Raw genomic sequence first — 16266 nt, 5'->3', positions numbered from 1 at the left:
CTTAAGAGAGGATGTGCTGCTCTGTGGTCATCTGAGGGCACCTATGCTGTATACAGCTATCTCCTTACTCCTATTGGCCAGGAGTCAGCTCAACCTCATGCATTTCAATGCCACCCACCCCATAGGAATAGATTTTCTCAGGGCCAACCCACCCCCGTGTTCTTTGCACTTCGGAGTCGGCTCTCTTTGCCACAGTGAGGCCGATTATGAGAACGAGCCTAAGATTTCAATTTGCTCACGAGGCGTGGAGTGGATTATCGTGCTTCACACTTAGACGCTAGAAATAAAGAAGAGATTTAAAAAAAAATAGCGGGGAAATGACCAGGCATTTATTAGATCACTGCTCCGACCTTTATTGTATACAGAAAAAAAACTTAACCCAATCCCCATCAATACTTCAGTAAAGTGCAAATGTAAAGTTGTTTGCTTTTTTATAAAAGGTTTTTATTGCTAATTTTAAACAGGCAATTTTCTTGTGCTCTAGATCAGCGGAGCTTCTTGTGTTTTTTTGGAAAAATAAAACAAACATAAGAGGCCTACAGCTTCATAAAACCATTTAAAAAGCTCAGTTTTTACTGGCGAATGAAATATTTCATTCGAAACTTTTGGCGATTCGATGACTTGCGATCTTTTATATTAATAAAAAAAAGTCTACCAATTATATAACATTTACAATAGCTTATCATATACTGAAATATATTTGTTCAACTTTGTTATGTTTATGAAAAACTAAATAAAGATGTCACTAAGTAGCCAGCTAATAACTTTATGTTTCAGTTAGAAAAACAAAACCTGAACACTAATCTTCGTGCGCTGGGAAATGAAATAAGAGTCGCTCGATTAAATAATGCAATAACAGAATTCTTTATTTACAAGGCAAATAGCATCAGCGAAGCCATATTAGTTCACAACTTGCATAACTGTGGTTTTAACTTCTCTTGTATATCTAACTTTGCATAAAACGCTCACACACTAGGGGTACAATGATCGATGCGGGTATACAGTGTGACTCGTGAACAATGCAGAAAAAATATCTCGGGAGGAGGGGGGTAAAACACAACAGTAAGCTTTCTTCAGAAAGTCCATAGAGTATATTACATATTGCTTCGGTATCCCTATGTATCATCACCTTTGTCCATACAAACAGTGAGCGGAGGGCGAGGAGATGACCCAACACGGAACAGAGAGCAAAGGAGAACCGTGACCAAGTTCCCAGCAGCTGAGAAGAGTTGAACAATGATGCACCCATTCAATATTGTACACAAGTCATTATACAAATTTATACAGACAGCGGTGTAATGTACAAGAACGGACAAAATCTAAGGCATTATGCTAGGGTTTTTAGCATTTCAAGGTTGCATCTTAGCTCTAAGAAATTGGCAGACAATACAAAAGGGCATTTAAAGTTCTTCAAAACCATAAGTTACAGAGGAAAAAAATATTTTTGATTCATGGGTCCAAAGCCTGGATATCTGTGAGGGGCAAAAATCATTTATTTGCTCCTGTCCTCATTATAAGTGCTAAAAAGGAAAAAAAAAATGCACTGCTACCAACATGGCTTTAAGTCTTTTTAAAATCTTAACAATCTTTGGAAATTTTGCAAAGGGCTGTGATTCCTTTTTTAAAAATGGCTCAAAAGGCTGATTCTGCACGGCCGCATCTTTTTTTTTTTTTTCCCTTGTACAATCAAAACAGCATCTATCAAAAAGGTGGGATCTCCTGTAGGTCTACGACAACAACTAGAACAACAAAAAAAGCACCTGCAGAACAACCAAAGCGTTAATGCAGGCTTCCTTTGTTCCACAGTTGAATTGCTACAGCTTCAAATTTCATACAGAAATTAAAAGTGGAAAAAACAAGGAAAAAGAAGCAACGATGGATAACGTCAGAAACACCGAGAAGAGCACGGTGTAACCGCACATGTTGTCCACACCTCAATGCACCACCAGTCACATCCTTAGGCCTTTATGGACAATACATTCAGAGTGATTCTCTTCCTGTTTTATGATGTAACATTTACATCAGACCCTGTTGAGTGACATCATCATAAATTTCTTGTTTTTCCTGTGGGCCAAACCATGGTAACCATCAAATGGTTACTTAGAAAAAATAAATAAATAAAAAGAAAATGAGTAGAATTCAGAAATCCAATTGAAATGTGAAGATTATTTGGCTTGCTCAAAGTCTGTCCTGGGTTAAAATAGTCAATATAAAAAGTTTATTTTTTTTTTTTGAGGAAAATCTTCTGAGGTTAGAGAAGATGACTCGCTTTAGATCTTGTGAAGGCCAAACCAACCCCCCCGTCTGGTGGGGCACAAGAACAAGCAGGTCATTACTGAACACTTTATAGGTGAACTAACTGCCTGAGGTCATAAAATATGGCTAAGTGTCTGTCAGAGCAGCTCTTGTGAAGCGTGCAGTCTTAACTCTGACCTCTGCTATAGAAGAACGGCTGGAGGCAGAGAGGGCATGTGTCAATATGGGGACCACAAACTAACTCCCTCTCCAGATCTCAGCCTATGCTGCATAATCTAATAGGAACGCTGTGTGTGTGTGCTGTGTATGTGTGTGTGTCTGTGGATGTAGACTTTCTTGGTACAAACTGCAATAAAAAACTGTGTTTAATACTGCATCCAAACGCAGAGGAAAAACGTGTCCTTTTTTCCCAGGAAACTGTACAAAAATTACAAAAAAAAACCAAACCAAAAAAAACCAAACCAAAAGATTCTCAAGTAATTGTTATTGCTTGTTTACAACACACAGAACAGTTTGCACCTAGCAGCTTGTATGAAGCATTTTTCCACTCCAGACAACATAGAAAGCACACTTTATCTTTTTTTTTTTTTTTTTTTTTTTTTAGTGTATGGCTGTGTTGAATTGATTTTTTTCCTTCTTTTATTTATTTTTGTTGTGTTCTATGCTAAAGGCAGAGAAGCAAGCGATAATCTGTACACTGTATACACAGCACACCCATTTACAACCCTCCCTACCTCCCGCCCGCACCCCTGTCTGCACTGTACCAGAACTTTAAGAAGGTGAAGGTTCTCCCTCCACTTCCTCAAAAAACACACACACACACACACACACACACAACCCCTCCCCCCAAAACACTGCTCTGCTTCAGGAGGCAGTTGGGGACCAGGCTGAGAGACGTTAAGCCCCAGGGAATAAAATAAATAGGAAAGAAAACGATTTTACTTATTGTTATGTACAAACTCTGTAATTAATTTCAAACTATATTTGATTTTGACATCTTCTGAAACTACATGACCAAAGCAAAATCCACCATTCAGGTTAATAGAAGAATCTTCTCAGAAAGAATACAACCATTGCTGTTAAAATTATAAAAAGAAGTGCCTCTTTCACAATTTTAGAAATATTATTCTTCTTGCTACTAAGATAAAGAATAATCTACAATAATTAAAATGAATCTATACAGAAAATAAAACTTAATTTTATACACTATATAAACCTCTTTAATTAATCTAATCTTAGAATTCACCATTCAAACCAGTCTTCTGCAGTGTTTTCTTCCCCCCCACGTTCAGTTTCTCTCTCACTCTCTTTTCTAAACACCATATTTTTCACTCTACATCTTAAATTTTCACAACAACAAAAATACAAACAGAAACAAACAAATAGGAAAAATCTAAAAAAACAACAACAACAACAACAACAATAATAATAATTATAATAACAAAAACAATAAAATAAAGAACAGCAAAAAGGCAAAATCGGCTAAGTGTCTGAGCTCCATCCATAAGTGTGAACATAACTTGGGAGTATTTGCTGCCATTCGGAACTATGTGGAAATTTCTCCAACGATCCAGAGGTTGGGGGAGGGGGTGGAGAATAAAGGGGGCTCCGGGGGTAGAGAAGAGAAGAAATCAGTGTATGTGATCTTTCGAGATGAGATTGTAAATGGCCGCTGTCCACTGAGAGGAATACATTCATCTGAACAAAATCCACCCACTGCCGCCCCCTTAAGTCAGTGTACCCCACCAGGAGGCCTACAGTAAGTCACACTACGGTGAATGCAGGTGGACAGGCAGATTGACTGGCTCGTCACGAGGCTCTCCCTCCAGGAGGATTAGGCTTGTTGGGACAGATATCCGCGATCCTTCCCCAGCCAGTGTCTGAGTGGGATCCAGCTGGACAGACGGCAAACTTGAGCTGGGGAGGGGCGAGGGGTCGGGGGTCAGGGCACGGCCTGGCTGGTTCAAGGGGCAGTCGGTTGATTACGTGTTTTCTTTCTTTCTCTCTCTCTTTTTCTTTTTTAAATAATTAAAGGGCCGACGCGCTTCTTGAGCCAGGTTGATCACTGAGGTCCAGGTGAGTAGCTCCATGGGGGTCAACAGTATTTCTGCAGAGAAACGGCACACTGTAAGTCCCAACTAGAAAGGCAGTTACTGAATCCGCAATTCAACAGCAGCACATCTGACTGGTTAACTTGAACTTGCAGAACCTAAACTTGTTTGCAGAGCGGAGTGCATCGTCGGCTCAAAAACAAGTCGGTAAATCACAGATGCCTGCACTAATGGGCAAACAGTAAATAATTGAAATAATCTAAGTGCCAATATTTTTCTATAATCCTGCAAGGGAGATAAATCAAGTGACACGTATACTGGTGTGTTACAACAGTCTCAAGTGCAGACATCGAATGGCAGCCCCTTGGTTAAATATTCATGGCCCTTTATTGGCTTAAAAGCATCGCGGACAACAACAGTGCTTTCCATATACCAAGCTAACAATACCAGTGAGACAAAGGAAGAAGGATTAACTTGGACAACATTAAAACAATGATAAACACCAGCAACTAAGTGCTGCCAAAGTGAAAACATTTTCACATTTAGTGAGTGGGAGAAGTAGCTTATCTACATGCAAGTATGACTTCACCTCTCCTAATGACGTAGGGTCACTCTCCTGAATGTGTGTAAAGGCTGTGGCGATTTGACAGATCTGAGGCCTTAAGGAGTCAAGCTCTCCATGTTAAGCCAACCAGCTCGTGAGTCCACAGCTGACAGAGGCTGGTCTTTGATCGGCATACCCGTCTTTAGCCGTCTACAGTCTCAACGCTCCGGCTTGGAAGTGCACATTGCTAATTACATCACTGACCTCTAAGTTCAAGTTATGCAGCAGAACTACAGCAAGAAGAGTTACGTAAACAACTAAATTATTCACTAGCCTGCTGGTTCAGTAAGTGTACCCAAACACTCGGGGTCGTATGATAAGACAAACACTGATAGTAGAAGCCAGGAGTGGAGAGAAAAGCCTTTTAGTATTTCTTGGTCCCCTGATTACTGTGTAAAACTTTGTGGGGTCCATTCAGTTAACCTGGAACTGATTTCTACAGAGTACGACTGTAAAGAGATACCCTGAGGATATTACAGGAGCCCCTGAACACCTCTAATTCGGTCAGGCCAAGCCCGATGATGCCCGACTGTGAAAGGATGAGAAACACCAGTGGGTATTTCCTAAACCACTCAAGTTTCACCATTTTTGCTCTAACAATTAGAAAAAAAAATAAAAAAGCTTCCTAATGTTGTCTCATTTAAAGGACCAATGTATCTGGACTGGCCTGAAAGTATTTACCTGTTCTTGCCCCATGGAGGGCAAGCCAGGTGAGGGACCCGAGGCCATGGACGTGACACTCATTTGTCCGGCCATCTGGCCCATGCTGCTGGTTGCCATGTTGGAGGCCAGTGACGCGTTGTTGAGGTTTATGCCATTGCCGTTGTACATGTTGCTGTTATTCGGCTGGCTGAACTGCGGCGATGCCTGCTGCTGCGAGAACATACTGCGGAGGAGAGAGAAGTTGTGTAAGTAAACACAAAATCAATAATATGAATGCAGAAAGAAAAGTACGTGACAACACTCACTTTGGGGTGTGACCTGCTCGGTCAGCCAGAGAAATCTGGCAAGTTTTTCATCTTTAACAAGTGGTACAAACAACTCTATGGATAATGGATGTCAATACTCTCTATGGATATCAACAATGTTGTTGATAATCATGAATCTCCTCACGAGCCCTTCCTAAAAATAGCTACGCATATATTCATAGAACTCGAGTTGACAACATGAACTGATGCTGTAATGAGGTGCATCAGCCATCCTTACCTGTTGACTCCCATATTACCCTGCGGCCATCCATTCATGTCAGGGGAACCCTGGAAAGCAGCACTCTGCTGGCCCTGCTGCATCATTGGGGACTGTGTGTGGGCCATGCGGGGTGAAAGCAGAGGGCTCTGTGGTGTGCCGGGACCTCCAAATGTTCCATCTGCCTGTTGGCTCATACCTGTGGATCAAAAGAGGTCAGCCCGACTCAACCCACGGAGACTTGTTAATAAACCAATGCAATGAGTAAGGAAGTGTAGTCGACTCCATGCAAATGACACAAACATGCCACATAAAGACAAAACACTTTGACGAGCACCTCACGCGATAATAGCCCATTCCAGAATTATTAGCCAAAATTTATATTTCCGTCATGCATGTGACAAATAGAAGGCAGAGAACTAGAAAGAAAATGGATTGGGAGATAGGTCAGGAGGGAGAAAGGGGAGAGAGAGATGAAACTATTGCTCTGCAGGCACCCACAAGCCATAAATAAAAAGTTCTCTAACAAACCAGATTACCAAATTATATAGATCATACCCAGGCTGCATGTCAAGCTGTTAGACTGACAGGTACCAGAGATGATTCATGTCCTTACTGATCACAATATTTAGAGTTTGGCATCAGTGTGGAGCATGAAATAATGCTTTATTGTGCTTCTAGTGTCCCCTGGTGGAGCAAGAGTGAATAGCCAGGTCACCCTTTTTGGACAGCGCACAAAATAATAAAGACATATGGCCACACTTACAGACAACTACTCACAAGTTATTCCGTTTTAAAGGGGAGAATATTAAGTATGATTTGCATGATGCAATGGAAGCTGATTATTCTAGTCATCAGTATATAAAGTTACAAATTGCATGATAGCAGCTACCAAAAAGCACATGAAGCAGCTCAGGTGGTCACATCAACACACACATACGAACACGAACACAGGCAGTAGGGTGAGGTGTGTGGTTGGCTGGGGTGGTGGAGCAGTACCTGAGTTGGGAAACTGAAAGGCACTGTGCTGCATTTGGGGGCTGAGTACGGCCCCGTACTGTCCGCCCATCATGTTTGTGTTTCCCATCATCATCTGTGAGGAGGAGGAGGGAGTGGAGGAAGAGGAGGAAGTGCCATGCAGGTGGAGGTTGGGGGTAAGAGAGGGCAGGCTGGGGGAGAGAGGAGAGGGGAAGGAGCTGGTAGGGGGAGGTGACGAAGCCAGGCCTGTACTGGTACCGTAGCTGGGCGGGTAGGGGAGCTGCTGGGGGTTGGCCTGGGGATTCCGAGGGTTACTCATGCCTCCGGCGGCCATGTTGGGAGGCAGGTTGAGGCCCTGAGCCCTCATGGCCATGCTCCTTTGCTGCTGGACCTGCTGGGCCTGTTGCACCTGCTGCTGCTGCTGCTGCCTCTGTCTCAGGTGATTACTCAGCAGCTCCCGCTGACGTTGTGCCAACATCTGAGCATTGATGGTTCCCTTCAAGTAAGAGAGGTGGTTTGAATATAAAAAACAAAACAAAAACCCCCACTAACAGCATCTACAAAAAGCAAGTCTACACAACACTGACATCATAGCCTTTAATTTACTGCAAGCTATTAAAGAGATGAACCCTACCTACAGTCACAACATGTCTGTGCAGGCGGCTCATGTAATGATAGTGGGCATATACCTGGTTTGGAGCATTAGTTCTAAGAGGTAGGTTCACATTTGACACACCGCTCATCTGAGTCATCATTGGTTGGCGATTCTGCTGGAAGAAAAAACAGAGGAAAATGGTTGTTACAGAGAGAAATATACACTTTTTAACCCTCTGTAGCTGACGGAGATGCTGTGTGTCTAAAAAAACAAAAACAAACAAACAAACAAACAAACAAACAGGATTTTCAAGGAAAGCCCTCAAAGCACTAACACAAAACAAAACAAAAACAAGACACCTTTCCTATTGGTGGAAAAATACATCACATCAACCAATCACACACTTCTATGGCAACATGTGGTATTTGGTTGCTAAGGAAAAGGAGAAAAAAATGAAAGTAATGGCAAAAGAGAGCGATATAAATAGCAAGTTTCGAGACATTTAGCATGTTTGGATTCTACAGTTAGTGTGTAGTGTAGTCATGTTTTTGTTTGTGTGTGTCAAAACAATGAGGCCGCTCGTTGTGTGTCAATGAAGCCACTACTGAATATCAGAAATGGCCAAAAAGCCACCAAAGGCAGATTGAAATGTACACGCTATCTGCAGGTGGACAACAGGAGTCACACACCTCGAAGGTTTCATGCCTGTGTACAAATTTAGCAAACAACAATTTATATTTGCATTTCAAGTTATGAATATGATGCATTAAACATATTTGTGGTTTTCATAGTTTAAAAAAATAATTTCAACTTTATACTTAATTTTAAAAGTATAAAGTAAATTAAAAGTAGGAAAAAATGGCCAATTATATCCATGACCCTGGAGGGTTAAAACCCTTAAATAATCTAATTTTTATGAAGACACTGTTAATCAGGATTTGAAAATAACATAATCTATAGTTTTACATTAGAATTAGGCTAAAGTCCACTGGAAGCCTAATGCGTGGCAGGTAGATTTAAAAGTTCCTATGTTGTCATCGAAGCTGCTAAAATGTCACCCTCAAGGATAAAAACACAATTCCTGTCCGTGTGTTCTCGATCCTAAAGAGAGAGGTTATAGTAGAGTCAAGAATCAGTGAGCAAGAGTACTTCCAGCAGTGTCAGGACAGTCTAGATTCATGTGCACCTGCTGTGACTGAAGCCGGTGCTGGAGTTGCAGTCGTAGTGTGTTGGGCTGGTTGGGGACGACTCCAGTAGGCCTGAGTCCTGGCCGGGCCGGCATTCGCATCATTTGGAAACCTGGCCGTGGACCCATCTGGCCAGGCATCGGGTGGAAACCTGGCTCTTGCATGGGGCCACCAGGGTAGCCTCTCGGTGCCATGTGTGATGCTGGGGGACCGAACTGCTGGGTGTACATGGGGGGCTTCTGATCCAACATCACCGAGGGTTCCTGGGGGAACTGGTCTGGCTCCAGTGATTGGCTCTGAAACAGGCAGCCATATATTATTAAAAAAAATGCAGCACCAGAAACAAAAATAATAAAACATCACTTAAAAACCAAGAATGTTATAATGTAGGTTTGGCAGGATGGAAATCCCACCTGTTCTACCATAGCAGGGATCCCCAGAGCACGATCGAGCTCCTCCAGGCCATCAAAGTCTTTTAGTGCGGTGTACAGCTGAGACATCAGAGCCCCCTCGTCCACTGCACTGCCATCACTTGAGCTGAGCCCTGTATTGCACAGCAGATCATCCTGGGGTGGAGCCCTGAGCGAAGAGGAGACAAACAAATATTTTAAAAACATTGTCTTGTATATGCCACAGCAAACATTTAGACCAACAGTTAAACTATTAAAAAATATAGAAGTCTGATGAGAATAAAAATGTTAACTGTGTAAAATTATGCCACTGAGCTACGCTGGTAATGAGCTTACCTGCTCTGGTTTACAAAAGCTGTCTGATCAATTGGCATCATGCTGTCTGGCCAGGGGGCCGTCTGGTTGGGTGGAGCCTGTTGTTGTGAGAAATGGTCACCAACCATTCCAATGTCTATATCTGGTTGGGCTAAATAGAGAAGAAAAAAAAAAGATTGGCTAAATATTAGACAGTGAAGTACTTATGGGTCATGATGAATCAAGAGTGAATACTCTTTAAAATAAAGGAACGTGCAGGGTAGCAGATCTGAGTTAACGCCATGTGCTGCACTGTGGTTAACCACTAGATGGCAGCTTTTATAAGTATGACAAGTACACTCAACAAAAATATAAATGCAACACCTTTGTTACTGCTCCCATTCCCCATGGGATGGACGTAGAGACCTAAAATTCATTCCAGATACACAATATAACCATCCCTCCCAAACAGTGGTCACAAATCAGTCCAAATGTGTGGTAGTGGGCACATCTGCTATATTGAGATAATCCATCCCACCTCACAGGTGTGCCACATCAGGATGCTGATCTGACATCATGAGTAGTGCACAGGTGTACCTCAGACTGCCCACAACAAAAGGCCACCCTGGAATGTGCAGTTTTGTCTACAGCAAAATGCCACAGATGCCACAAGCAATGAGGGAGCGTGCAATTGGCATGCTGACAGCAGGAATGTCAACCAGATCTGTCGCCCGTGCATTGAATGTTCATTTCTCAACCATAAGCCGTCTCCACAGGCGTTTCAGAGAATATGGCAGCACATCCAACCGGCCTCACAACCGCAGACCTCGTGTAACCACACCAGCCCAGGACCTCCACATCCAGCAGATTCACCTCCAAGATCGTCTGAGACCAACCACCCAGACAGCTGCTGGAACAATTGGTTTGCACAACCAAACAATTTCTGCACAAACTGTCAGAAACCGTCTCAGGGACGCTCAACTGCATGCCCGTCGTCCTCATCGGGGTCTTGACCTGACTCCAGCTCATCGCCGTAACAGACTTGTGTGGGCAAATGCTCACATTCGATGGCGTCTGGCACGTTGGAGAGGTGTGCGCTTCACGGATGAATCATGGTTCACATTGTTCAGGGCAGATGGCAGCTGAGAATGTCCCAGTTCTTGCATGGCCAGCATACTCACCGGACATGTCACCCATTGAGCATGTTCGGGATGTGCTTGACCGGCGTATACGACAGCGTGTACCAGTTCCCACGAATATCCAACAACCTCGCACAGCCATTGAAGTGGAGTGGACCAACATTCCACAGGCCACAATTGACAATCTGATAGACTCCATGCGACGATGTGTTGCACTGCATGAGGCAAATGGTGGTCACACCAGATACTGACCGGTTCTGGGTCCCCAGACCCCCAATAGCGCAAAAAACTGCACATTCCAGGGTGGCCTTTTGTTGTGGGCAGTCTGAGGTACACCTGTGCACTACTCATGATGTCAGATCAGCATCCTGATGTGGCACACCTGTGAGGTGGGATGGATTATCTCAATATGGCAGATGTGCCCACTACCACACATTTGGACTGATTTGTGACCACTGTTTGGGAGGGATGGTTATATTGTGTATCTGGAATGAATTTTAGGTCTCTACGTCCATCCCATGGGGAATGGGAGCAGTAACAAAGGTGTTGCGTTTATATTTTTGTTGAGTGTAGATATCTGCTAAGGAGTTTTAGATGGATCACACCTGACAACTCAGATCTAATTTCCACAAAGTACAAGTAATTTTGTTCTGGGTTTCTATACTGACATGCTGGAGAATCTGTTACTCTCTTAGGGGCTGGGAAATAGCTTTATTGCATTGCTCAGTCTGAAAACCAGCAGTGTGGTTCTTTCTGCATTTAAAACATTGTAATATGTATTTTTTTGGTACACAGCGCTCTTACTATTAGGCATAATTGGAGACTGCATCATCTGTCGGGGCCCTGGTTGGCTGTTGGGCCTCATGGGAGTACCACTGGGTCCCGTCCTGCCCTGTATGGCATTTTGATGGCCAGGGCCCGGCGCTCCTATAGGAGGTGCAGAAGCTGGGCCTACCCAGGCCTCCTGCTGCTGCATGCCTGGCCGTGGACCACTTGGAGCCATCAGTGCTGGGGGAACACACACACACGAAGATAAGAACCAATGAGAAAAATCTCAGGACAGATTTCAGTAGATGCCCGCTGCCCCCATGATGCTACATAAGGAGGAAAGACTAATATGTGGGAGTAGCAGTCAGAGAACTTTGTGCCAGTGTGGGTGATTGTTTCCTGTCACAGGAAGTGAGTCACAGTGCCATGGCATGATACGTTAAAGGGTGAGCGACACACACGAGGAACGAAGTCCTTCCTCAGAACTCAGGAGCAGCTCTAAGTGTTACCACAGTTATCTAGGAGAAGAAAAATACATTTCTGTCTCTACTTGTTTGGCTGTTGTGAGATTGAAAGGTGGAAATCACACTTCACAAAAACCTGTCAAAAACTGAAAAGAGATTCATTACAGACAGTCAATCTAAACTGAGGAAACACATCCAGCGCTATGTAATCTGAGAAACAATGATCTCAAGATTTAGCCTCCGAGCAAGACGGCCAATGTTTCAGGGTTTCCGTCATGCAGCTAAAGCCTGCTCAAATGTGATTTATCATTAGACTACAAAACTAAAACAAAGCTTCTGGTAGCTAAATACCTGCACAGTAACAAGATAAGCCACTCTTACAGACTGAATATTTTCATCCAGCAATCTGAGCATAAACAAGCATTTAAACATGGATTTAATTCATTTTTTTAGGATATAGTGAGGTGTGAAGGCAGTATCACACACATTCAGACAAATACAAGCTTCTGCAAATCATAACCATCACACCTACCTGCATTGACCATAGCAGCCTGGTTACCCATCATGCCATGGTTCCCCACCATGCCTTGCTGTTGCTGCATAACAGTGTATGGGCTTGTGGTCCTTATGGGGTACTGTAATGATGGCTGCTGGGGGGACATATTCACGTCCAGAGACACACTTCTAACAGACAAACCCCTTCCTGGCTGGCCTGGTCGAACACCGCCAAAGTCTGAAGACAGGAATAAATGCAGCTTATTCCTGCATGCTCATTGGAGTATTTTATGAATATACAATGTGGTTAGTGCACTTTTTTCTGTTTTTCAAACAAAGAAAGGGACTCACTAGTGGGTCCCATGCCGGGCCCAAGGCCCCGGTGTTGCGGCTGTGCAGCCATGACAGGACTGCTCTCGGACATCTGCAGGATGTCATTGATGATGTTCTGTTTGTCCATGGGACTGGGCAACGAAACAGGCCGCGGCTCACAGAAGAGCTGTGGCTGAGCGTTCTGCAGGTCATTCAGGATGTCATCCAGCTCCGATGACTAGAGGACAGATAGACAAGTGGGGGGAAAAAAGTGAATTAAATTTGCTGTTAAGGCTCCCATTAAGAAACCCTTCACTCATTCACCTGTAAATGCACAAATCTAAATTATTATTAAGCACATCTACCGAAAGCAAACTTCCACGAGGTGTCTTTCAGTGGGATTGGCCTTGTTTATAAAACAGGATAACTAGAAGGAAAAAAAAAATGGAGCACTTTACATCAAATCTAGGCCAGACTTCACTTTGACTTAGCTTCCCAGATTCTCATTCTACTTTGCGCTTGCTGAGTGGTTCTTTCAGGAGGTTTATTACAACTTCTCTACTTTTAAATCCAAAATTTTACTCCCACTGAACTAAGAAAACAACAAATACAGAAAACATGTGGCTACTTAAACTTTGTCCTGCCAAAGTAAAACAGTAGAGCAGATATAAGCAGCAGTCGGGCTAATGCCAACTGTTTGAACTCCTCTCTGCCTCCTTACTGTAAACAGCTGTACTGAGCCAACTCTTTGCAGCCTGAAGCTGCATTCATACACAGCTGGACTCTCTATACAATTTCTGTTTCATTTCTCCACACACACTCAAACACAAGGGCATGCTGTGGACCTGATCTTGAACAAAAGAACTGGAAGAACCACAAAAGAATAAACTTCTTAGTGTCCGTTTCACAACACTGGCATGGCGTGTATTTATCTTTCTGTCACAGATGCGGAGGACACAATAACAGGAACTCTTGAATAATGCAGCTCAGTAAAACATCTCGGCAACCCACACCCTTTAAAAAAAAAAAACAACAACCAAAAAGAAACTACAATTTCACAAAAGTGATCCGGGCACTTTCTAGCGAGGCTTGAGGGACTTTGAGTAAATAAGTTGCACTAGCTGCAACTGTCCACCAGAGTGCAGCACATACAGAATCACTGAATCCCCTGATCATGACATACTGTACAGCAGGAAAGCAGCACACCAGCACTGTTTCAATGTTGTACTTGACAATGACATGTATTTGTTGGGCATGTAACTGCTGCTACAGATAGAAGGCTGCCAAATATGCCTGATAGAACAAATTATCTAGACGGCTCAAGGACTGCAGCCTCGTCTCGGTTATGCCCAAATGCACTTCTTATTTATTTATTTATTTTACATCTTGGAAGATTTTATTTAAATAGTATCTCAGTACAGCCGAATATAGACAGCCGCACATAGCTGATCACAGCTAGAAGCAGACAGGATATGTAGGAAAGCTAGAGAGAGTAACAGAGTGAGGGGTGGCGGTGGTGGTGGGAGAGAGAAAAGCCCTAATGAGGTCAGGAATGATGTAATGCTTCTGTACACTCTCAGTTTGCTCTCCTCCTCCTCCTCCTCCTCTTCAATTCTCTCTCCTCCCATTTTCTATTCTCTCCACTTCTCCAGTTGCTTTTACCCTTAATGGGTCCCATTTCTATCAATTCATGTTACACTCCACTTTCAAATGCATGTCGGTGCATGTAATGCAATGTGAGCCCTCCTTTTCTGCATCTCTCACCATTTTACTGTATTTCATTTAAAACAAAATAATGAAAGAAATCAAAGATTTTAAAACCATAAAAAGGATCATTTTTCACTGCAGAGCTGATTTACATTTCCAGCAGCCTTTGTAGGACAAATACACAATATATATATGAAGTGGGACACATGGCTAGTTGTAAGTTGAAGCCACATGTGAGTTATAAACAGCACTTGTATCATAAAAGGCATCAAAGTAAACTGCAAGTAAACTATTCCAGCGCTCCTGTATGAAAGGAGCACTGCAATTTTCAGGGAGTGTAGTAAGATCGTGATGTTTGACCTAACAACTTCTTTACTGAGTCTTTAAAAGGTCCAGCAGAAAAAAAAATTCCAAATGGCAACTACAAAAAGCACTACTTAAAAACTCTGTTATCTGTTGCAATAGTTGTATTCGAAACATTAGTTAACATACAATTTCAAAGCACGCTTTCAAAGTACTGGTATTTAGTAACAGACCAACACTGCGAGTGTGACATGCGAGTAATCTCCAACTCTTCCATTAAACGTCCAGTGCCCTAATGGTGATGTGGACTTCAAAAGGACACAGGAGCCCTCCAGAAGCCATGATATAGCGCATGAAATTTTATAGGAAAGGGAAGTGAGAAAGGCCAAGAAAAGCAGAAGTGGCACTGTCAAGTAAGGAAAAAGGAAAAAGTCACCCCAGAGTCATGCTGCTCTTTTGTTACCTAAATGTAAACAAGTGTTAAATAAAATAAAAGTCAGGACAACACATGGCTCCAACATTAATTGCAACACTTGCACAGACATCTGACATTTAACTGGGAGTACAAGTGAAGATTTTCTGCTTCTGCATTTGGTGCAGAAAAGTTATTTCAGTCATTCTGATTTACTTTTTTGAGTAAATCAGTTTTTTGAGACTAGCTTAATTCTAGCTTTTTAGAAGCAGAATTTAAACCAATTTTCTTTTTTTCCCCCCAGTTAGATCCAAAATTAGGTGTCGATTGATCAGCTAGTTCTTGAAGTTACATTGGTGGACGCAGGAAAAATAGGCAACGGAAAAAAACTTGGACTCACTTTGTGAAGAGCCAAAATGTGATAGCTCAAAGAAGCCACCAAAGGAAGTGAAGACTAGTCTGAGAGTTACTGTAAAAACTGGTGAAACCTGCATGCTGCCCCATGTCCGCTACTGAAAGCACCACTACTGGGGAATGTGGCCTAGTCTGACCACCTGTGGGCTTTTAACCCTGGGAAGAGAAGGCAGAAGGCAAGCTGGTGAAGGTACGTTAATACTCTGGGAATATTCAACTGAGAAACTTTAGATTCACGGATTGATGTGATATATTTTAAAATATATCACCTAGCTAAATATTACAGACCACAGAAACACCTTAATCCATGATGGGAGTGACCTCTTTCGGCTGGATAATGTTTGCATCATAAAAATTCCTCAAGAATGATTTAAGAACGATAGTGGTGAGTTCAAAGTTTTCACTTGGCCTCCAAATTTCACAGATCTCAATCACACTGAGCATCTGTGGAACATGCTGGAAAGAAGAACCTAACAACTTGAAGAAATAGATCTACTTTAAACTTCTTGGTGCCTGAAACTGAACCTAAAAGCACACACTCAGACATAATGTGAGTACCATGTCTCAACGGGGAACACGGTGCACCACAACAATGTAGGTGGTTTTGACGGTGTGGTCTATTGGTGTATATATGGTACAATAAGAAGTCAATTTTAGCTTCAGAGATAGTCTTAAGAAAACAGAAAATGTAA

The 16266-nt window shown here is 42.7% G+C and overlaps 1 protein-coding gene across 9 annotated transcripts in view; it reads right to left on the bottom strand.

Annotated features, from left to right (window-relative positions):
• Positions 1-845: 845 nt before the first annotated feature.
• Positions 846-16266, bottom strand: part of ncoa2 (nuclear receptor coactivator 2) — a 62908-nt gene continuing 47487 nt past the window's right edge. For 5 of the 9 annotated variants that reach the window (XM_012917922.5, XM_012917921.4, XM_012917924.3 and 2 more), the window contains 11 exons: positions 12778-12976; positions 12464-12664; positions 11504-11707; positions 9603-9732; positions 9270-9435; positions 8856-9152; positions 7764-7844; positions 7096-7570; positions 6118-6295; positions 5593-5797; positions 846-4363 (listed from right to left, as the gene is read on the bottom strand). In XM_012917922.5, coding sequence (XP_012773376.2) covers positions 4352-4363; positions 5593-5797; positions 6118-6295; positions 7096-7570; positions 7764-7844; positions 8856-9152; positions 9270-9435; positions 9603-9732; positions 11504-11707; positions 12464-12664; positions 12778-12976 — 2148 coding nt within the window. In that variant the 3' untranslated portion in view covers positions 846-4351. The remainder of the gene's footprint in view (positions 4364-5592; positions 5798-6117; positions 6296-7095; positions 7571-7763; positions 7845-8855; positions 9153-9269; positions 9436-9602; positions 9733-11503; positions 11708-12463; positions 12665-12777; positions 12977-16266) is intronic. The other 4 variants (XM_012917925.4, XM_012917926.5, XM_023155490.3 and 1 more) reach the window with 4 other exon arrangements.

The sequence above is a fragment of the Maylandia zebra genome, linkage group LG9 (genome assembly GCF_041146795.1).
Source record: "Maylandia zebra isolate NMK-2024a linkage group LG9, Mzebra_GT3a, whole genome shotgun sequence".
Taxonomy (NCBI): domain Eukaryota; kingdom Metazoa; phylum Chordata; class Actinopteri; order Cichliformes; family Cichlidae; genus Maylandia; species Maylandia zebra.
Note: the sequence above shows the minus strand (reverse complement) of the source record. Positions and strands in the feature narration are given on the sequence as shown.